General features: G+C 52.7%; 1 protein-coding gene across 6 annotated transcripts in view; it reads left to right on the top strand.

Moving 5' to 3' along the window:
* Positions 1–21,603, top strand: part of Bin1 (bridging integrator 1) — a 59,975-nt gene extending 38,372 nt beyond the window's left edge. For 2 of the 6 annotated variants that reach the window (XM_090342980.1, XM_090342983.1), the window contains exons 5-19: positions 404–499; positions 1,419–1,526; positions 2,120–2,212; positions 5,548–5,633; positions 5,794–5,869; positions 8,424–8,506; positions 12,279–12,426; positions 13,543–13,671; positions 16,250–16,357; positions 16,766–16,789; positions 17,922–18,029; positions 18,930–19,025; positions 19,275–19,385; positions 19,615–19,716; positions 20,901–21,603. In XM_090342980.1, the coding sequence (XP_090199106.1) occupies positions 404–499; positions 1,419–1,526; positions 2,120–2,212; positions 5,548–5,633; positions 5,794–5,869; positions 8,424–8,506; positions 12,279–12,426; positions 13,543–13,671; positions 16,250–16,357; positions 16,766–16,789; positions 17,922–18,029; positions 18,930–19,025; positions 19,275–19,385; positions 19,615–19,716; positions 20,901–21,008 (1,476 nt within the window). In that variant the 3' untranslated portion in view covers positions 21,009–21,603. The remainder of the gene's footprint in view (positions 1–403; positions 500–1,418; positions 1,527–2,119; positions 2,213–5,547; positions 5,634–5,793; positions 5,870–8,423; positions 8,507–12,278; positions 12,427–13,542; positions 13,672–16,249; positions 16,358–16,765; positions 16,790–17,921; positions 18,030–18,929; positions 19,026–19,274; positions 19,386–19,614; positions 19,717–20,900) is intronic. The other 4 variants (XM_090342981.1, XM_090342982.1, XM_090342984.1 and 1 more) reach the window with 4 other exon arrangements.
* The last annotated feature ends 831 nt before the right edge of the window (positions 21,604–22,434 follow it).

Genomic DNA, 22,434 nt, shown 5'->3' with positions numbered 1-22,434 from the left:
TCTACAGGGCAGGGGTTATTGCCCCTACTCTGTTTAGATGGGGAAACTGAGGCTTTGAGAATCCACTGAGCTTTTATTTATTTATTTTTTGTCGGTCATGGGACTTGAACTCTGAGCCTGGGCATTGTCCCTGAGCTCAAGCCTACCAACCCTACTCCTTAAGCCACAGTGCCACTTGTGGTTTTCTGGTGATTAATTGGAGATAAGAGTCTCATGGACTTTTTAGTGCCCAGGGTGGCTTTGAACCACTATCCTCAGATCTCAGCCTCCTGAGTAGCTAGGATTACAGGTGTGAGCCACCATGCCGGGCTCCACTGAGCTTTGAGATGACAGTCTCAGGGAGGAGAGCTGAGACCATGTGGCCTGGCTCCCTCTGGGTGGCACATGCTTGTTCCTGTTTCAGAACAATGACTTGCTGTGGATGGATTACCACCAGAAGCTGGTGGACCAGGCACTACTGACCATGGACACCTACCTAGGCCAGTTTCCTGACATCAAGGTAAGAGGCACCTGTAGCTTTTGGCAGGAGCTGGAGAGAAGGTAATTGGAGGCCCTGAACCAGGCAGGCTTAGGTGCAAAGGCACCTGATGGACAGTATCCATCTGGCCAGGCATCTTTTATCTACCCAGGACTGCTTCCGCTGTAGCTATCCTGCCAGCCTCTACTTCCCAGAACTGCCAGAACTGAACCTGAGGGCTTTGGAGGCCGTGTGTGTGTGTGTGTGTGTGTGTGTGTGTGTGTGTGTGTGTGTGTGTAAGGGGGGAAGGGAAAGGGAGAGGGAAGAGAGATTGGTGGTGTGGAAGAAAAACTGCAGTGACTGGTTGTCAGAGGTGTGAAGGTGTGTCAGGCCCTGTTGTTGCCTGTGTTTATGCTGTGTTTGCTTGGGAGGGTGAGTGTGTATGTGCGTGTGTGTGTGTGTGTGTGTGTGTGTATGTATACATATATATATATATATATATATATGTATCTGTGCATATATATATACATATATATGTATCTTGTTATCCATCTGGAGGACTGAGGAGGAAATTGTGATACTTGATGTTTAGAAGCCAGCTGCCTCTGCTGGGCCTGGGTATGCACTTGGAACCCTGTGCACGTATCATGGTCTTTACTGAGGCAAACTGGGAGATTGTGGGCTTAACTCACATAACACCAGCTAGTGAACCCTAACAAATGGGGTCATGTTGCAAGAAACCAGGACACAGAGAGACAAGTGACCCAAAGGCTGAGCTTCCTGCCCCCAGAAGGCTCCCACACCAGAGCTTCACATGCCTCAGAGGGAATTCTGGATGCAGGTTCTACTGTTCTAGGCTCCTCATGTCTATCCAGCCCAGTTTCTCTGGCCCACCCTGATTGGATACCTCAGCTTGGGTACCAGGCCCCATTGAACCCCTCTTCCTTCGTCTGCTCCCCAGTCACGCATTGCCAAACGAGGGCGTAAGCTGGTGGACTATGACAGTGCCCGGCATCACTACGAGTCTCTTCAAACGGCCAAAAAGAAGGATGAAGCCAAAATCGCCAAGGTAAAGACTGGGATCGGGGCTGGGAAGCTCGCAGAGGCCAGTGTCTTGGGGAAGCAGGTGGCTCGTCCCAGGTTCCAAGGTAGGGGTGCCATGCTGAGGGTTCTCTGCCCCCCCCCCGCCCCGTCTCTCTCTTTCTCTCTTTCTCTCTCTCTCTCTCTGAGGCTACTTTGCAGAATGAGAATAGACTGGTTTGGGTTTCCCAGGAATGGGGCCAGGCCATTCCACTGAGTGTCATGGATCTGAGCCTGTCTCACCGGAACAAGCTGGTGGGCTGATCAGAGGGCTGGCTACAGGGTAGGGACCCCTTTCATGGGTAGAAACTTGCTTGCTGAGCCCCTCTGGCCTGCTAACAACGTTCACCATTTGTCTTTGCAGTTGAAGTTCATCCTTCTCTCTCCGTGCCCCTGGGGTGGGCTCCCCTTATTTCTTGCAGCTCTAGGAGGTCCTCTGCTTGCTGCCAAGGCTGGCCCCTGGTGGGAGGTCTGGGAGGAGACTGACTGTATGCCTCTGCCTTGTTGTTTAATATCTGTGTCTCTGTTTCTCTCTCCCACCTCCCTCCTGTCTCTCCACTCTCCTTGGCCCCTCTGCCCCAGCCTGTCTCGCTGCTTGAGAAAGCCGCTCCCCAGTGGTGTCAAGGCAAACTGCAGGCTCATCTCGTAGCTCAAACTAACCTGCTCCGAAATCAGGTGACACTGGCTTCTAACCTTGCATGTGCTGGCGCCTTCTGGTCCGTCTTCCTATTCTCTCACTGGGCACTTGTATGCCCAACAGTCTTTCTGGGGTTGGGTGGCAGGATTAGCTGGTGGTTGGAGGGCAACCCTGGGCTAAGGGTTGAGGGCAGGGAGGGCTTTCAGATGCTTTTGTGGGACCAGCTACTACTTTAGGCCATACCTGAGGCCGGATGGGGCTATGGTTGATCTGGATACAGGCTCTGACATCCTGGGACCAGAGCAGGGTGGGGGTGGGGGAAGTGGAATTAGGGCTTCCTTCCTAGAATACATTGTCCTTCAGGCCTTGTAGAACCTCAAGGTTATCTCGAATGTATTGAGATAAATTTGCCCAGAGAAGCCATCTCTGGCCCTGGGTCCTGGAGCTGGCTAGTGGGACATTTGACTCAAGCTTCAGGTTGTCAACCTGGCCTCTAGCTAGGGCTGTATGTGGTTCTGCCTGACCAGAGCATGTCCAGGACTGGGGTCCCAGAAGTGACTGTAAGGGGGACCATAGGAGAGCCTCTGGTCTGGCTAGGATACTGAATTAGGGGAGAAACCTAGATGTTGGAGGGTTGGTCCTTTGGAGTTTTCAATGAAGGGAAGTGGCCCAGGAAGCTTCCTGGAGTCTTTATGTATCCATTTTCTGGGTCATCCATTTTCCTGAAGATAGTTACCCACGCTTCTCAGTGCCCTACCCTTGGAATGGGATCCTGTGTGGCTGGGGGCTGGGCTGCTGGAGGCAGTGCAGTGTTAGGTTTGTTCTCTGTGTTTCAGGTCCATGTTAGCCTAGCCTGATGCAACTAGTGAGAAGGGGGGGTTGGCGGGAAAGTGGCACATGGCCTAGAAGGTCAAGTTTCTCTCAGACTGCTGGCCCATTTTTCCTGGGCCACCTCCTGGCTTCATCATCTTCAACCCACAGATATCGATTGTCTTGATAGGGGAGCTCCAGCTTGTCGTGACTTGATGTCCAATATCTTACCCGACCTGTGTTTGACTCCTTTCAGGCCAGGGATGGAGGCTGGATGACTCTGGAAATCTTGTCTATGGAGGCTGGAGTCTGGTGACCCCGGCTCACGAGGGCCCGTGGAGGCGATATGGGGGGAGGTGGTGGAGGGAGTCTTGGAAAGGCCTGAGTCAGCTTTGGGAGGTAGAGCAGGAGTGAAGGATAAGAGGGGGTGGGGCTACTGAATCTGAGCCAGGCTTTCTTCATCTTGTTGCCTGACAAACTGGAACATTTTTATTGAGTGGGAAAAGCCCCCAGGGGAGCCGTAGGGCTGGGTTGGAGCCTGCCTGGGCTCCTGGAGCGGACAAAGTTGGAGGTTTTGCTGGGGTGGGCCCTGCAGTCTTACTCTGGAGGGCAGCAGGGAAGGTGGGGGCTGAATGATCTCATCATCAAATATTGGTCTTCAGATGTTTTGCCTTTCTACCAAATTGGTCTTTTCTTGGTTCCCATTTGATTTGAATGTATCTCCTTCTTTCCCATGCCTGGCTCGAAGCTGGAGAGGCTTTGGATGAGCCTACACTATGTGACTGTGATGTCCAGGGACTTGGGGTTGCCCTGCTGTTAGGCTTTGGGGTGACTTTATATGCCCCTGGGCTGTGCTGCCAAAGATGATCGCCTCCACGTACCCTCTGTGTTAGTTCTTGGGTGCTCTCTAGACTGCAAGCAACCTCAGGAACCCAGCCTAGAGATCTGGATGGGCCTCCACTTGGCTGCCTAGTCTGTTAGTGTGTAAGACAATTGTGGGGCTGCACGGTCTCCTTCACTTCTGATAGCCCTGCCCACTTCCACTTCTGAAACAGCCAGAATTTAGAGAATGTGTGTGACTCAAGGGGAATGGAAGCGCAGGCCCTGATTTCTGGCAGCTTTAAGTGCCCATTCTTTGCAGTGCTTCTGGGAACCTGTGAGTAAGACCTGGAAGTATACGTGTTTAGACACTTCTATTTTATTTATTTTTTTGCGCCAGTACTGGGACTTGAACTCAGGGTTTGGGTGCTGTCCCTTAGCTTTCTCCACTCAAGGATGGGGCTCTACCACTTGAGCCTCTACTTCTGGTTGTGTGTGTGTGTGTGTGTGTGTGTGTGTGTAAGGAGGGGTGTATGGGGAGATATTTGTTGGAGAGGATTCTTACAGACTGTTCTTCATGGGCTAGCTTTGAACTATGATCCTAAGATCTCCTGAGTAGTTAGGATTACAGATGGAAATCACTAGAGCCAGCTTGTACTCCACGTTTAAATTTGATTGGCATCTAAAAAGTCAGATAAGTTTGCTATGCACATGCAAATAATACTGTTAGTGACAGTCTGGAGCTGAGGCCGCCTGCTTTTAGCTCCACCCACAGGTCGCCAGGTACACTGGAGTAACAAGCTCACCTTGGCTGGTTCTGGTGCCCATAGCTGGATGAAAGAGCTGGCTGGACATAGGGAAATCCTGCTCATTGGCAAAGTGGTATGCACTGGCAGCTGGTGGCTTTGCCAGGAGAGGGGTCCAGTCCCAGCAAGAGAATGTGAACGTGATGCTGAGAAAGTGAAGTGGCTGGTGAGAAGTTCTCTCCTGGGCGGGCCGTTGCATTCCTGGGCTGTGACTCAGACCTGAATCTGAGTCACTGCCCTGAGTCACTCCCCAGAAGAGAGCCAGCAGAGGCCTTTGGCTCTGGCCAGATCTGTGATTTGCACTTCTGGCTAGGTATTGGGACTTAGCGCCACCACCTGGTAGATATGAGGAGAGTTGAAATGCAGGGAGGGTTCTGGGCACAGGGCCATCAACTCCTCCTACACCATGCTGCCCCTTTAACCTTGCGTAGTGGTGCCTGAGCTGCTGCCTCTGGGCATGGCAGGTCACAGAGGATATGAGAACAACTTTAACTTTCATAGAGACCAGGGGAGGCTGAGTAGGTGCTATCCTGTAGAAAAGAACAAGAGTCCTTAGATGGGTCAATGGAGCTGAGTGTCTGGGCTGAAACTACCTGGGAAAGTTCATGTGGAAGTGGGCAGGGACCCCACCTGTTGGACGTAGGGTCTACCTCTCTTGTTGAGCTTTCCAGGCCCTTACCTCTAATCCTCTAATCCTCCCTCCTGGTTCATTGAGGACATATCAGGTGGCTTTGTTTCAATGGCTGCTCTGTCTTCTTCTTCTTAGAGCAGTTCCTTAGGCAGAGCTATCCTGGGTGGGTGTCAAGGCTAGGGACTGACTCCTGTACCTCAGGCATGAGGTTGGGGTGGGTTTTGAGAGTGGTCCTGGCTACAGCTGGCTGGGACCAGGGCTCCAAGAGGATTCAGTTGTGACACTTCCTACCTGCTCCTCATCCCAGGCGGAGGAGGAGCTCATCAAAGCCCAGAAGGTGTTTGAAGAGATGAACGTGGACCTGCAGGAGGAGCTGCCATCCCTGTGGAACAGGTGAGGTGATGAGGGCCTTGAGTGTCCAGTGGTCTATATAAGCCTGCCTTCCCAGGCTGTGCATGTCTGAGGAGGGTGTGTGTGTGTGTGTGTGTGTGTGTGTGTGTGTGTGTGTGTGTGTGTGTGTGTGTGGTTTTCATCCAATCTCTCCCTCTGGCAGCCGAGTAGGTTTCTATGTCAACACGTTCCAGAGCATTGCAGGCCTGGAGGAAAACTTCCACAAAGAGATGAGTAAGGTAAGCCAGGTGACCCTCTGCCTGGGGCCTGCAGATCACGACACTGGGGCTGAGGATTGCAGTCAGAGGCATGGGTGGGGCAGCTGAGTCCCACCTTCCTGCAGAGATTGAGCACTCTGGTGACCATAGCAATTCCTCTGGGTCTGGGTTGAGCCTAGCTCCTTTCACACTGTAAATATGTTCTTAGGTCACCCTGACAAGGGAGGTCAGCCTAGAAATGGTGTTTTCCCAATCCCTGGGAAGATAAGTAAATTACTAGAACTAACTATGCCTCTGCCTGCCTGCCTGCCCTCCCTCCCTCCCTCCCTCCCTCCCTCCCTCCCTTCCTTCCTTCCTTCCTTCCTTCCTTCCTTCCTTCCTTCCTTCCTTCCTTCCTTCCTTTTCCTTCTTCTCCTTCTCTTTCCCCCTTTTCTTCCTTCCCCTCTTTCTTTCCTCCTTCCTTCCTTTCTTTCTTTCTTCCTTTCTTTCTTTCTTTCTTTCTTTCTTGCTTGCTTGCTTGCTTGCTTGCTTGCTTTCTTTCTTTCTCTCTTTCTGTTTATCTTTTTATTTCCTATATTTCTCCCCTCCCTCTTTCCTCCCTCCATCTCTCTCTTTCCCTTTTTCCCTCTCTTTGTTTGTGTGTGTAGGACCTGGACCTTGAACTCAAGGCTTAGGCACTGTCCCTGAATGTTTTTGTTCAAAGCTAGCAAACTAGCAGTCTACCACTTTAGCCACAGTGCCATATTTGCCTTTTTTTTTTTTTTTGCCAGTACTGGGACATAAACTCAGGGCCTGAGCATTGTCCTTAGGCTTTAGGCTAGAGCTCTACTGCTTGAGCCACAGTACCACTTTCAGCTTTTTCTATGTATGTGGCACCAAGGAATTGAACCCGGGTCTTCCTGCATCCTATACAAGCACTCTACCACTAGGCCAAACTCCTGGGCCTGGCTTTGCTTTTCTTTTCCTTCCTTCCTTCCTTCCTTCCTTCCTTCCTTCCTTCCTTCCTTCCTTCCTTCCTTCTTTCTTTCTTTCTTTCTTTCTTTCTTTCTTTCTTTCTTTCTTTCTTTGTCTCTCTGTCTCTGTCTCTGTCTCTGTCTCTGTCTCTCTCTCTCTCTCTCTCTCTCTCTTTCTCTCTTTCCTTTCTTTCTCCCCCTGTTTATGTGGTACTGAGGAATAGGGCTTCATGCATGCTAGGCAAGTACTCTACCACTAAACTACATTCTCAGCCACCAGCCATTCTCTGTTTGTAATCGGGTTTGAACTTAATGGCTGGACTATGTTAGGTTGATTCTCTACTTCTCCAGCCCTATTTTTTTTTTTTGCTGGCTACTTTCATGATTGGGATTCTGGAACTTTTCTGCTTTTGCTGGTCTCCAACCATGGTCTTTCTAATATCAGCTTTTGGAGTAGGTAGGATCATAGGCATGAGTCACTGGTTCCCAGCTTCAACTTAATTTTATTCTCCTGTTGTTCTTAAGACACTGAAACAGGCCTGCTCCATTGGCCAGAACTTACCATAACCTGCTCGGCTTATATTTCCTTGTTGTGTTAGTTTCATTTCATTCTAACCAAAAGTTCCCAGTGTGGCAGGTCCCTGACCTGTGCACTGTGTGGCTTTGTCTCTTTGTCTCCTGGGCCTAGAGGAATGAGGGGATGATAGATTCTAGATCTCAGGTGGGAGAGGAAATGTCAGCCTGGGGTCTTTCCTGACTCATAACCCTAAATAGGATTTCCTGCTTTTTAAGGCCCATTTCTCCTTCCTGTTTTCCTCTCTTCCCTTCAAAGAATCCAGGAAACTTATGTAAGGTTAAAAAACAGAAGTGTTTTAGGGAGGGTTATTTTTATGTATACTCAGTCAGTAGAAATATATGCCCACAAGACAAGAGTTTTGTATATTTGGGAGGAGAATTCAGCTCAGAGCTTCCTAGTGGCTAAAACAAAGAGAAAATGTTCTCAGTAATGAGAAGCAAAATCTTTTCTGTGCTTCTGGTAAAGTTTCTGGCAGTTGTCATGTGGTCTTAAAGTATCTTGGCAAAATTAGAGTCAACGGTAAATTTGCAAGCACATTTCCCCCCCACCCCACCCCGGATTGTGGGACTTTAACTCAGGGCCTGTGTGCTGTCCCCGAGCTTTTGGGCTCAAGGCTAGATCTCTACCACTTTGTGTCACAGCTCCACTTTCAGTTTTTAGGTGATTAATTGGAGATGTCGCCCAGCTTTTGCTGTCTGAGCTGGCTTTGAATTGTGATCCTTAGATTTTCAGCCTCCTGAGTAGCTCAGATTATAGGCTTGAGCCACTGCAAGCCCAATTTTTAGGAAAACAGTGCAACCAGGACAAGCTATGTATGGTGTGCTAGGCTAGCCTTGGAAGTAGCAAGAAAAATGGCCCCAGCAATGAGGATTCTCTCCCTGTCCCCTTGGCCATCTTGGGTGTGGCATGCTGGTCCCACATGCTCGATTGTGATGAAAGCAGGGTTGGGAAGGGGAGAAACTGAGGTATTCTTGGGGAAAGCGTGGCTTCTTGGTGGCCCTGAAGTCCCTCACCAGATCTCTCCCAATTGATATTTTTCCTGCAGCTCAACCAGAACCTCAATGACGTGCTGGTCAGCTTGGAGAAGCAGTATGGGAGCAACACTTTCACAGTCAAGGCCCAGCCTAGGTGTGTGAGTGCTGGCAGGTGGGGTGGGGTTGGGCTCGTGACATCTTTTGTTTCCTGTGTGTTGGCTCCAGAGCTCTGGGGACCTTTCTGTATTGGCCTTCAACTGGCAGAGGAGGCAGAGGAGGCCAGGTCACTGTGTTCTGAAATCTCCTAGGTGGTATGATTGTCTCTGGAGCCTGCAGGTCCCTGAGCCAGTGGCTCCTGTCTGGGCAGAGGTGCACCTTAGCCCTGTGCAGCCATGGCTGAGTGTTCTGGCAGGGACAGTCTTTCACCAAGCCTGAAGGAGCTCTCCGGAGCTGGGTTGAGACTGCCTCTCCTCTAGAGGCCCCAATTCCAGAATGGTCTTCTGAGCCCTGGCTTCTGTCCTGCCCAGCCCCTCAGGAGCCGCTGCCAGGAGGTTCCCATTTCCTGAGGGGAAACCACAGGAGCTGGGCAAGCCTTCTGCTTCTGGCTGACACCCAAGGGAAATACAGGATTTCCCTTCCTCTGTGTGTGTGTGTGTGTGTGTGTGTGTGTGTGTGTGTGTGGAGAGAGAGAGAGAGAGAGAGAGAGAGAGAGAGAGAGAGAGAGAGAGAGAGAGAGAGAGAGAGAGGGAATATATGGGTATGTTTATGAGAATAAGTGCAAATGACAGTGGATAGGAGTGTGCATGTGAAACAGAGTATGCACGGGGTATGAGTGTCCTCATGTCATTGTGTCTGTGAGTATCTGTGCATAGAAGTGTGACTGTGTATGGGTAGGGAGTGTGGGGAGGAATGAGTGCTTGTATGAGTGTGTATATGGAGGTTTAAGTACGTAGGTATATGGTCCGTGTGTGTATGAGTGTGTGTGTGACCATATGTGTGGGTGTGTATGTGTGAAATATGTGGGGTATATGCATGGATGAGTATGTCAGTATATGTGCTATGTGTATGGGGAGTTTATGAGCGTGTGTGATGTGTGTGGGGTGAGTATAAACATGAGTAGAGTGTGTGTGGTGTTTGTGTGTGAGTGTGTAGATGTATATGTGAGAGGAAAATGTATGTCTGAGTTACATATGTGGTATGTGGGGTGGGTAGTGAGTACAGAGAGCATGTAAGCCTGGCCTTGCTGTCTTTGTAGAATGGGGTGATAGCCATTTGCTCGATGGTTTAAGGGTTTGCCCAGGACTAAGGATTTCAGTGAACATTGTTGTTCCTGTGTCCCCTGAAGGCTGGGGGGCCTACAGGTGTGCAGCACTGGGGGAGGGAGTGGGAGAGGGCGGAAGGTGAGTGTGTGATCCCTGAGAAAGAGCCGGAAGAACATGCAGGCTGGGTGAGGGGAAGGCATCGAGGGCAGTGTGGCTGCTTCCCCAGAAAAGTGTCTGAGGTAGGAGGGAGGCTGTACAGGCTCTCCAGCCCACTTCCACCAAAGTGGGTCACCTGGTGGCCTCCTCTTTCTGGCCCCTTCCTGGCACTCTGGCTTGCCAGCAAGGTGCCTGTCCTATTCTTCAGCCTCCTGGAGCCCCACAGGCTCTGTTTGCACCTGGCAGGTTCAGGACAGGTGAGCACAAGCCCTGGCTTGTGGAGGTTTTTGGGGTTTTTTTTTTGCCCTTTGCCCTCCTTTGCACGGAAGAGGGAGAGGAAGGGCTCAGCCCCGTACCTGGCCATGCCCATATGCCATCCATCCCCACAGAAAGAAAACTAAACTGTTCTCCCGGCTGCGCAGAAAGAAGAACAGGTACCACAGCGAGTGCAGTGCCACCCTGGCCTCTGTACCCTGCCCTGCTCTGCTCTGCCCATGCATGTGCCCTGATGCCAGGCCCACTAACTCCTAACCCACCCGCACGAGTGTGGGTCGCTCGGGGACAAGTCGCGTGGCGTGTGTGCCGCGTGGTGTGTGTGTGGGAGGGGCCTGGAGTGAAGGGCTGCCAGGAAGGAGTTGATGCAGGGCAGGCATCTGCTCATAGTGATATCTGTGTCCAGCCCTGAGCTGTTGCCTGATGGCCAGTGACTTACCGGTGGAGAAGGAAGCATGTCAGGAGGCAACCACAACGGGAACACCCTACATGGAGTTTTTAAACATCGCCTGTGTATTCATTGTTTATGTTCAGATGTGTTCCTTATGGAGGCAAATGCATTCCCATAAAACACTAATCTACTTTTTGTATGTGAGTGCTGGTGTTTGGGCTTGAACTCAGGGCTAAGGCACTTTCAGTTTTTCTTTTTCGTTTTGTTTTTTACTTAAGGTGAGTGCCCTAGCACTTGAGCCATGCTCCACTTCTGACTTTTTTTTTTGCCAGTCCTTAGGCTTGAACTCAGGGCCTGCGCACTGTCCTTGGGCTTTCTTCAGGCTAGAACTCTACCACTTGAGCTACAGCACCACTTCCATCTTTTTCTATGTATATGGTATCGAGGTATTGAACCCTGGTCTTCATACATGCTAGGCAAGCACTCTACCACTAGGCCAAACTCATGGTGTCCACTTCTGGCTTTTTGATGATTAACTGGAGATAAACTGAATGTCCAGGCTGGTTTTGAATACTGAATATCCAGTCCTTAAATCTCAGCCTCCCGAGTAGCTAGGATTGCAGGCATGAGCCATACTACTCCAAGACCAGCTCTTACTACTATGCTATCAGTTTGTGTTGTCCTCTTAGAGCTGTACCCTGAGCTGAACTCAGGGCCTGGGTTCTGTCCTTGAGCTTTTATTCTCAAGGATAGTGCTCTGTCACTTTGAACCACACCTCTACTTCCAGTTTTCCGGTGGTTAATTGGAGATCAGTGTCTTCACAGATTTTCCTGCCCTGGTTGGCTTTGAATGGTGATCCTAAGATCTCAGCCTTCTAAGTAGCTAGGATTATAGGTGTGAGTCACCAGTGCCAGGGGTCACTCTTTAGTACTTGAATGTGGCCATGTCACTGAGAGGCTGAGCCTATAGTTAATAGACCCCTGGGTGGCTACTGTGTTGGATGGAACAATTTTATAGTTGTCTTACATAAGTGCAGAATTGTATCCTCTGCACACTCTTGGCCCTGTGATTTTTGAGAGGACCGTATAGTCTTCTCTGGCACCTGTCACCTTTCCTCTGTGAAGCCATGGCTCATCCTGGCCCTGCTGAGAGCTTCCTGTGGTTTTTGATAGAAATAGTTACTGGGCCGAGGGAACCAGGGAGTGAAAGTGTGGAGATTATGAGGGTGCTGGGTGCTGGGCTGTGGTCCATCTGAGTCAGTGGTAGGGGTAGAGATGGGTAGAGAGGCATCCCAGAAGGCTGAGAGACAGTTGGGGGAGTGGCCCATGTGAGGGATTGCTGAGTGATGCGGTAGTGACTCATTTTGTCCCTTGAATGTAGAGTTATGAGCTTGATCCTGTGGTGGCTTTCAGCATTGTGACATTGGGTAGAGCCCAGTATGACCTGCAGAGTGGTGCTGGTTTTGGGGACCAAAGGATCCTTCCGCCTGCATTCCTGGATGGTGTTATCCCTGCCTCCCAAGGCAGATACATGCCCCACCCTTCAGTACCACTTCTTTCACACTTAGAAACACAGTTTCCCACAAGGGTCCATGAGCTCATACATCCTCCCCTTTAAACTCTTCCGTGTGTGCATTTACAACCTGTGGCCATCCGCATGTGCTGTGTTGGGATTCACAGGGCTTGTACATGTACACAGTTTCATACAGGGGTCCACAGGGTTCCTACATGTCCACCCACTACTTTCCACAGGCATCCTTGGATAAGCATGCACAATCCTAGCCACACAAACCTTATATGTGACCTCCTGACATTGTGGTGCTTTTCCTGTCCTGTCTCTACAGTGACAATGCCCCTGCAAAAGGGAACAAGAGTCCTTCACCGCCTCCAGATGGCTCTCCTGCAGCCACCCCTGAGATCAGAGTGAACCATGAGCCCGAGCCAGCCAGTGGGGCACCCCCCGGGGCTACTATCCCCAAATCCCCATCTCAGGTAGGCATGATGTTTTTGTGGTTTGTTCCCTCTCTTCCTCTGCCTCCTGTGTCATCTCAAGACAAGTTTGAAGAGGGGCCTGGATCTGAGTTGCTATGGGTTTCATCCAGCCTGGGCTGGTTCAGTCCTGTGTCCCTCAAAGCCATACATATCTGGGCCTCTCCAAATGCCCCTACATCTTTTCTTCACTGAACTGCCAGCTTGCCCTCTCTCTTCTTGGCCTCTTGGCTGTCTGACAGTGCCTCTGTCTTCCTTTCCTCCCTAAACAGATTCTCTGGGACCTTGGTCCCTAGAGCATCCAGGCTGTCCACAGAGGTGCCTGCCTTTTCTCTTTGGAAGGGGTCGAGGTGGGACCCTTATCTGGTGGCAGGAAGAGGAAAGGCTCAATGCGGAGTGTGGGGGTAGGGGCCAAGTTTGGGTCTTCAGATTGTTCTGTCTCTTCCTTGCCTGGCCTCATCAGGCTCTCCAGGTTCCTGTAGACACCTTGGGAGCTGGCAGCCGGGTGGGGCTGGAACAGACATGCCCTTTGGGTTGCAGATTACAGTGCTAAGGACAGCGATGAGAGTTTTGCACCTGGATGGCCTTTGGAGGGCTGGACCTTGTGTCAGTCAGAGTCTTCTACTCCCTAAACCACCTAGTGCAGTGGGACTGTTAGCATTGCATTTCACTTAGGAGAGAGACCAGGCTTGAGGCTGGGAAACCTGCTTGAGGTCCCCACATGTCTGGCAGGGGCCTGGCTTCATGATGGCTTTCCCGGACAGTGCCAGTAGCCCAGATGGATGTGGACAGACCCTCCCCCAGTGTGCTCTTGAGAAGTCCTTGTTTTTCCTTCTCTTCTCTCCTCTTTCCCTTCTGTCTTTTCTCTTCTTTCTTTCTTTCTTTCTTTCTTTCTTTCTTTCTTTCTTTCTTTCTTTCTTTCTTTCTTTCTTTCTTTCTTTCTTTCTTTCTTTTGGAGAGTCTGTCTGGGGTGCCGACTCTTTGTCTCCTCTTCTTTAGAGGCTTGGGTAGAGCTGTGATGGAGGGTATGACTAATCTTGGCTTTGTCTTTGTCTCCCTGCCCCCGTGATCTGTGGTGTCTCCGGTACCCCATTACCCCCTTGCCCTGCCAACCCACAGCTCCGGAAAGGCCCACCTGTCCCTCCGCCTCCCAAACATACCCCATCCAAGGAGGTCAAGCAGGAGCAGATCCTCAGCCTGTTTGATGACGCGTTTGTCCCTGAGATCAGCGTGACCACCCCCTCCCAGGTCAGCCGCAGTCACCGCGGCCCTGCCTTCTCTCCCTTTTTGCTCTCTTAGAGCATGCATGGCCTCCATCCATCCCATGGCCTGTGCCTCTATCTCAAGAGCCAAGAATTTGGTCAGAGAGATTGGCCTGAGCCTTCTTCCATGACCCATCTGTCCTTCCCACCTTCCATTGGTCCGTCGTCATCATTGGTCATCCATTTCTGAGCATGCTCTGTGGCTGCATTCAGGGACAGAGATGAGAGGAGTAGCTCTCAGATGGCCTTATGTGATTCATGCTGTGGAGAGCTCGGGGCTGGGTCCTGCATATGTTTGCCCTGATAATATCTACATAGCTTTAGCCTAAGGGAGCAGTGATAGGCCAGGAGGATATGAAGGGGCTTGGGTAACTATGGTGAGCTGCAGCTCATCAGCCCCTTAAGAGGCAAATCATTCCAGCTCACAGATGGGTAAGAGCAGAGCCAAGCAGAGGGGACAGCATTTGGGGCAAAACACCTGTTAGCACCAGAGTGAGTCCACACACTGCCAGATCAGCTCAGGGGTGACAAGGTTTCATGAGGCCCATGGAGAGCTTTCCTTCTGGAGGCTCACTTGGCCCAGTGCCCTAGGGCTGCCTGGGCTCTGCCTGGATACCCAGCCCCGGGGTCTCTAGCCTTCCTCCAGCAGGCTTCTCTTCTGGAAAGGAGGAATAAATAGGGTCTGAGGGCATGGGAGTGGGGTAGGGTGGGCATCCAGTCCTCATGGAAGGACTTCTAGTTGGCATTAAGAGCTTCAAACACAAAGCTACTTGAGGAGCTGGGGGTTCTCAGAAGTCCTGAGGGTCTGCAGTGCAGAGGTGTACAGGAATAGCAGTGTGGGGATAGAGCCTTGCTCACTCAAGATCACCTGTGCCTCTGGAGTACCTGGGGGGTGGCCAGTGCGTGTTGAGATAGAGAAGACAGGAAGAGGGCTAGCATGTAATGAGCAGGGCAGTGTTGACCACTTGCCTGCTGCACTGTGGTAGAATCATTGCTCCCATTTAACTAGTGATGGTCCTGTGACGACAGGGAAAGGCCAAAGACTGCCTGTGTGTCTGTCCCCTCATGTCACCACAAGCTTGCTTTGCTCTGTGTCTGGGGTGGAAAAGCCATCTGTCTTGGGTGGGGCTGCATGGGGCAGGCATGAGCTTGTCCTCTGTGCCCATGTAGGTGTCAATAGACCTCGGTGCTGGATTGTGGTGAGTAGCTTTGTCTGTGTGAGGAAAGTCTCAGTCTTACATAATGAGGAGTCCTTGCTTGGGATGAGGCCTGCAGAAGATGATCTTGGCTCTGGCTGATGACCCAGCCTTATAGCACCTTGGATGCTGCTGTCTGGGATTGGCTGAGATCAGAGGAGGGAGGGAGGGTTTTTCAGGTAGGGTTGGGGTGGGGGGGGAAGCACATGATGGTGGGTTGGCACCTGAGGGTTCTGAGTGCTTATCTTTAGGGCCCCCCCCCATTTCTGGGGAAGTGTGCCCACTTGACCTGGGCTCTAATGGAAGTCGTGTTGTAATGGGTCCTCTGGTCCCCAGTGCCCTTGGGGGGCTGATGCCCATACTTCTAGGCCTTGGATACTTCTTGATGGCGGCCATTGGGTGGACATGAGCTAGGGCACCCTCGCCTCTTCAGAGCTGAGTTCCCATCCTGAACATGTGGGGTTAGGAAGCTGCTGGCCTGGGCTCACAGGGTCCGGGCCTCCCAGCACCATAGTCTAGCTGTAGAGGGGGGACAGCCTGAGCCACACCCCCTGTTTGGACTTGGGCAGTTTTTCTCTGGCTGTAAAAAGGGAAAGTACATACAATGGAAGCTTGAGCCCAGCCATTAACTTCCTTCCTGGCTTCCCTCCAGCTTCTGCCCATTGAGTCAATCATTATTGTCCCTCCAGGGCTTCTCCTTCTGGCTCTGGGACCGGCCTGTCCCCCCCCCCATGATTGTCTGGTCTGGCCTGCAGTGAGGCTCTGCCTACTGCGTGCACACTGCTGTGTGGTGTTCATCTAGGCTCTGGAAAGAGTCTTGGGGTAGCTGCCCTGGGAGGTGGCAGTGTTGCAGTTATAACACAAATGCCCTGCAGTGGTTCTGAAGCCTGCAGATACTGGGGCCTCCACTTTTAAGACTAGACTCGGAGGCAGGCTACTCAGTACCTTCCTCAGTGCTGGTCCTGACTGGTGGGTGGGAGTCAGGCCAAGCTGGCCAAGGAGCCCAGGAAACGCCAGTGCAAAGACCCCGATGGTTGGTGGGCCAAGGTGGTCACATCCAGCCCAGACTGACCTGGTATTGCTTTTGGAGTTCAAGAGCAAGGACAGTGGGGCTTGTGAGGAGCAGCGAACAGAGAAGGGAGTGGGACAGAGGTGGGAGGGGGCTGGAGGCTGACAGGCCCTGGTGGCTGCCCTAGGTGGGAACCCCATGTTGTGCTTGTCTCTCCTAGGGTGATGGCTATGGGAAGTGTGTGTGTGCGTGTGTGCGTACCGGAGCTCGGGGTGTGCATACATGTGTGTCCGCTGTGTGTGTTCAAGCTGCCAACCTGTTACTAACTGCTTTCTTCCTCTGCTCCTGTTGCCACCAAGTTTGAGACCCCAGGGCCTTTCTCGGAGCAGGCCAGCTTGCTGGACCTCGACTTTGACCCCCTTCCTCCTGTGGCCAGCCCTGTGAAGGCACCCACACCCTCCGGTCAGGTTGGTCGTGCCCAGCACTGCCTACAGCCCATCCACCTCAAGGCCCCGGAGGCCAAAACCAGGCTCAGTACCACTGGCTGCCCTTCATCTGTTACCCTGCTTTTCGGCCCTCATCACTTTCAGGTGTAGGGCATGCAGCAGGCCCAGACCAGCCAGTGACCCTCAGGAGAGGGTTAATCGAGTGTGTCCTGTCTCTTCTGGTCACCTCAGATTGTGCCCCTCTGAGCACGATCCAGTGTCTGCTAGTAGTGCCAGAGGGGACTGGGCCATTTGTGAACCTCCTAGCCTAACCCAACCACAAGGCCTTGAGCCTTCTGGGGATGTAGTGGGGTGGGAGTGGCGGATGCTTGCGCCCTGTCTAACCTTAATCCATGTGCTGCCTCTGTCTTTCTTGCTGCCTGCCATCAGTCTATTCCGTGGGACCTCTGGGAGGTAAGCTGCTTGCTTAGTTCTCCACTGGGGCCTCTTAGGTGGCTCTTTTGCATGCCTAACCATTGCCCTCGACCTGGTGGCCCTCTCACATGGAACCCTCATGTACAGGGAGTCTGTGAGACCCCCATCTCCTGTAAATATGCTGCTTTTACCATGTCTGTCAAGACTAGGGCTCTAAGCTGAGCACTGGTGTAATCCTGGCTACTCAGGAGGCTGAGACCTGAGGATCTTGATTCGAAGCCAGCCCAGGCAGACTCTTAACTTCATTTGAGTCAGCAAAAGAAAAAACCCTAAGTGGTGGTGCTGTTCAAGTGGTAAAATGCTAGCGTTGATTGAAAACGTCCAAGAAACAGCACAAGGCCTTGAGTTCAAGACCTAGTTCTGGAAAAAAAAAGAAAAAAAAGAAAAAAAAGTATGTTCTTACTTGACATGGCCCAGTTGCAGGGTCTAAAGGCATGTATCTGTAGCTGTAGCCAGCCTGTCACCTGGGATTGATGGAGAGTCCTCATTTTGGGCCGAGGCCTATGAGGCAGGAGGGCCTCTGGCTTTTGGTGGAAGGATGCACAAGATGGTGTCACAGAGCAGTCTGGCAGTGTGTGGAAGGAGTGTGCCTTGAGTGGCAGGAGAGGCAGCGTGGGACCCTGCCTTCCAAGAGCAGAGGGTATAAGTTCAGCCATGTAGGCCAGGGGCTAGTATCTCACAGCGTCTCAGACTGAGAGGCTCAGGAAGGGCTAGGAATGTAACTCGGCCTCTTTTGCTTGGTGGACCTGGAATTCCTGGTCTGCTTCATGGGGGCCAGTGGATGGGCCAGACAAATATTCCACAGGAAGTTCCACAAGAGCTGTTTACTCTGCAAACAGCCAGAGCAAGCAAGGTGGGCACGAGCTGACAGGGCCATGTGAATGAGTTAATTGTGGCTGATGCTGAGTGCGTGTTGCTGTCTCAGCTGCCTGCCTGTCCCCTCAGTAATGAAAGGAATGAGGGATTGGGAAGTTCCGATCAAGTAAACCCCATATTCCCTGCCAACACTGGCCATTCATGCCAGTCTTCTCTTGTCTTGTACCCCTGCCCAATCTCTTTTCCACTTGGCCTCCCACTCCTCCTTTGCTCTCTTCCGGTGGCCTGTCACTAGCCCACAGAGAATCCGGCTGGCAGTCTGCCTTCCAAGGAGCCCAGCGTTGCCGAGGGCACCTTTGCTGTGGCGTGGCCCAGCCAGACAGCCGAGCCGGGGCCTGCCCAAGTAAGTGCCTCTGCCCTTTGCCTCTCCATCTGGATCTGTCCCCATCTCTGGCTGTGTTACAAGGACGAGAGCCAGAAGGAGGGGTGCAGGATGGGGCAGGCAACTGAGGGCCCCAGATGGTGAATGCCCACTCCGGAGGCTGCAGTACAGATGTGACTAGAAGTGTCCAGGGCAAGTCAGCCAGGTGGTAGGCATTTGCCTCCTCTCTGGCTCCCCCACCCCAGTGCAGGCACCCTGAGTGGGCTGAGAGAAGCACTTACTGGTTTGTGCTAGGTGCTTTCCAGAATATTCTCATTCAGTCTTCAGCAAAATCTTTGTAGCTAGACACTTGCTCCCTTTCCAGATGAGGATGGAGAGGCTAGGAAGATTGGGGGGCTGGGATCCAGTCCTCAGAAGTGGCTCAGTGTGGATAGTGACCCAGGTCAGCCCAGCTGAGGAGTCCTTGCTGGGGTACCATGGTGACTGCTATGTTTTAGGGTCCCCCGGGGAGCCTTGGGGAGAAGGGATTAGCTTGGGCTAGGTAAAACCACCTTTGAGGGTAAGGGTGGGAGGTAGTGTATGATTCGAGCCTTTGCCAACCCATGAGGGATGCTGGGCCGAAAGGATGGGCAGGAATTGGCCTGGTGAAGTCTCGGGCTTCCCATGAGGCAGCTTTGGGGGTGTGTATGTGACATTCTAGGGATGTCCTTAGGGTTTTTCTGCACATTACTCTGCCAGCAACTTTTCTCCAGCTACTGCCTGGCTGGGCTGGTCTGTCTTGCAAGGATCCATCGGATTGTGTGAGGTACTTGTCAGCCTGCCCCCCAGGCCAGCCACGCCGATGTCCCTGACCTTCCCTCTTACATTGGTGGCCCATCTTCTGTCTCGTGTCTTGACTCCTTCCTGGCATTTATGTTACAGCCAGCAGATGCCTCTGAGGTGGCGGATGGGACTCACCCTGTGGCTGGAGCCCAGGAGCCCGGGGAGATGGCAGCGGCAGCAAATGAAGCAGCCTCTGTAAGACAGCAGGGACCAAACCCTGTCTTTTCTTCCTTGCTGTCTGTCTGTCCACCTGCCATCTGTCCAGTGCCTGCCTATGGCTCCCATGTGCTCCTTGCCCATGTTGGTGTAGGCTGTGGCTCCCCTCCAGGAGGCTGGGGCAGGCTCATCTGGCACCCAGGCACATATCCCACTCCCCTTCCTCTCTTGTGACTCCGGCCCTCCCTTCACCGCCACCTGTGCAGCTGACTTGTCTCCTGTCCCCAGAGCTCTCTTCCGGCTGTGGTGGTGGAGACCTTCCCAGCAACTGTGAATGGCACTGTGGAGGGCAGCAGCGGGGCAGGGCGCCTGGACATGCCCCCAGGCTTCATGTTCAAGGTGAGCCCAGGCTAGCCCACCTCACAGCCTAGGGACCATGAGGGTTGAAGCCACCACTGTTTACAGAGAAGATGCGGAGCCCGTGGGACCCTATGATTTACCTGTGTGGTTCCTACCACCATTTCAGCCCTCATAGCCTTGTTACACCTGGATATACTACAAGACCTCCTTCCCTGTGCAGGCTGGGGTGGGGCACTGAGTCCCTGATGTGCTCCCCACACTTCTATAGGTACAGGCCCAGCATGACTACACAGCCACGGACACAGATGAGCTGCAGCTCAAGGCTGGTGACGTGGTGCTGGTGATCCCTTTCCAGAATCCTGAGGAGCAGGTGAGCAGAGTATGATCTCAACGTCTGGGCTGCACTTGTAGAGATGACCAGCAGATGGCAGCAGAGGCCCACTGTGGTCTATAGGCTTCAGTGTCCTGGCCCATCCATCCCTTTCTTTCACTCTCACCCTGGCCTCTCCCTTCTCTGTCTTCCCTTTCCCCTTTGCCACTGGCAGCTTCTGTTACAGCCCTGGTGCCCTTTCTGCTTCCTCCTTTCCTTGGACTCTAGCTTTTCTTTTTCTTGCCCATGCCCCAGGATATGCCTACCTCCCAGGACAGGGTCTTTCCTGCCCAGGTCCCTCCCCGCGGTGCCTCTTCTACAGGGGATAGAGAAGAGACTGAGTGTTGAACTCTTGCTGGGCTTACATCAGCCCAGCCACCATTTTCTACCTGGCCCTGCTCTATGCACACAAGACGGTGGGCTTCCCACTTGTGTCCCCAGTCTAGCCTCACTACACATACCTCGACCATTCTGGCTGCAGGCCTCTCCACGTTAGCTATCCTCTAAGGGTGGCCCTGGCTGGTCTGGGTTGGCATTAAGTGTGATCCTGCTAAGCTTGGTCCCGCTGTTCTGCCCTTGTGGTTGTGGGTTCTCAACAGAGTTCTCACTGTAAGTATCCACGAGTGTCTGTGGGGTGTTGGTGGCCCCCACATGGACATTTGGGTTCCCCCCTCCTCCCTATTCAGCCCTGAATGCCTGCTGGGGTTCAGTGGAGGCCTCACTGGCTTCCTGCTTCCATAGGTTATTGTGAAGGGATGGGTGGAGCCACCAAGGGTGGGGGCGGGTCCAGCTGGGTTGAGGATGAAGCCATCTTGAATGGGGATTCTGATGGGGGGGAGGTTGGGGATGCGGGAAGGGGTTTTGTGTTGACTTAGGGAAAGCCCCCGTGCCTGGGATTGAGAGTTCTATTCAGACCAATGCAGTAGGTAGGATACCTCTCCAAGAGAGGAGGGCTCAGCCACACAGGACAGAGACTTAGGTACAGCGAGGGGCCAGGCTGGCCTCTCTGCAGGGTGATAGGTGCCCTGGTAGGCGTTAGGAGCCCTGAGGAGCCGTGTTGAAGGTGATCTTGGAGGTCTATGAGGGAAAAGAAAAACCAGACACAGACCGTCCAAGACTTAGCAACTGCTGGGTTGCCATCTGTCCACCGTCCCACTGTGATTTGGATGCTCTGCTTGCCCCAGGATGAAGGCTGGCTCATGGGCGTGAAAGAGAGTGACTGGAACCAGCATAAGGAGCTGGAGAAATGCCGGGGTGTCTTCCCTGAGAACTTCACGGAACGTGTGCAGTGACAGAGGAGCTCTTGCAGCCGTCTGGGCACGTAAAGAGCGCCTTTCCCGAAAAATGTGTGTTTTTTTTCTCCTTCCTTTTTCTTTTTTTTTTTTTTTCTGCCCCCTTCCCACCTTGTTTTTTTTCCTCCCATTTTTGTTTTTGAACTTTTGAAGTGCAAAGGGAAATCGAGAGAGGAGAGACTTAACACCAAGAGGTATTCTCTCAAAGATTAGGTTGTTTTTCCAAAGAGCCCAGCCCCTGGCTAGTCCGGTGGAATTTGCCAGTGTTCCTGAAGCTGCTGTGTCCCCTTGTTGAGTTCTGGCGTCCCCCCTACACCCGCATGTGTGCCGGCCGCGGGGCGGGCTGGGGGGACCCCAAGCCACCGCTGTGCTTGCCTGAAGCTTTGGCCATGCCACCTGGGCGCCGGTCCTCTTCTCCTGGCAGCTGCTGTGGATGGGCTGGGTACCGTCCCGGTCTGGCCCTGCCCCGCAGAACTTCTGTGTGCTGTTTGAAAAATAAACCCTAGTGTTCCAAACAAAACAAGAAAAGAAACAGAAAAAAAAAACAAACAAACAAAAACCTGACAAAACCATCCAGAAAGATGCCCGTGTGTTTATTTTGCCTCTGGGATCTTAGGGATGGGTGGGAAGGAACCAGGTTGTCACAGGCTTTATATTGGGCATCTGGACATGGACTCCATGCCTTGGACCCAGAGCCTGTGCTCTAGTGATCACTTAGAGCCCAGTGACGTGCTCTGGCGATCAGGCTCTGAAAGGTCAGCTCTGTGCCCCAAAGTCCCCTGGGCTTGTCCCTAAGTGAGTTTAGCACCCATGGAGACCTGGGGGTCAGGAGGCAGGACTCCCTTATAGCCAGGACATTGAGGCCTGGGGATGTCCCGGGATGTGAGTGGAGGGCTGGAAATGGCCTCCGTGCTTGGCCCCTGACTCTAGGAGTGGCCTGAGTCTGTGCGGGAAGGATACTGGGCCCGCTGCTTCCACGCTGCTCTCTTCTTATGGCTCCTGTGGTTGCAGCCCCAGTCTGCAGTTCCATCGGGGACTTACCAGGACACCAGTAGCAGCTGGAGCTTTCTGGAAGCGGAGGGCCTTGTGTGAAGTCAGGAACCAGCATGTCCGGGTGGATGGAAGTGATGTCCATCTCGGGCAGGTGAGGTGGACATGTGTTAGGATCTGCACCTTTGCTTTAGGCAGCACGACTGGCCCTGTTATTGGCCATGTCTTGCTCTGTGGGTGACACACAGTGCTGGCCCTGTCGCCCAGGCCTTCTGTTGTAAAAGGAGTTGGAGCAGCGGAGAACTGGTCACCTGCCTTGGGAGCTGCGGTGCTTCTCTCCTTTTCTCCTTTCCTTCTGCCTGCTCCTCTCTGTGGGGCAGCTGGGTCTGGAGCCCAGGCTTGGTCAGCTCTGTTCCTTCTGGACAGGGGATGTATG

The sequence above is a fragment of the Megascapheus bottae genome, chromosome 12 (genome assembly GCF_031878675.1).
Source record: "Megascapheus bottae isolate mThoBot1 chromosome 12, mThoBot2.hap1, whole genome shotgun sequence".
In the NCBI taxonomy this organism is placed as follows: Eukaryota; Metazoa; Chordata; class Mammalia; order Rodentia; family Geomyidae; genus Megascapheus; species Megascapheus bottae.
This window is presented reverse-complemented; position numbering and strand designations above follow the sequence as displayed.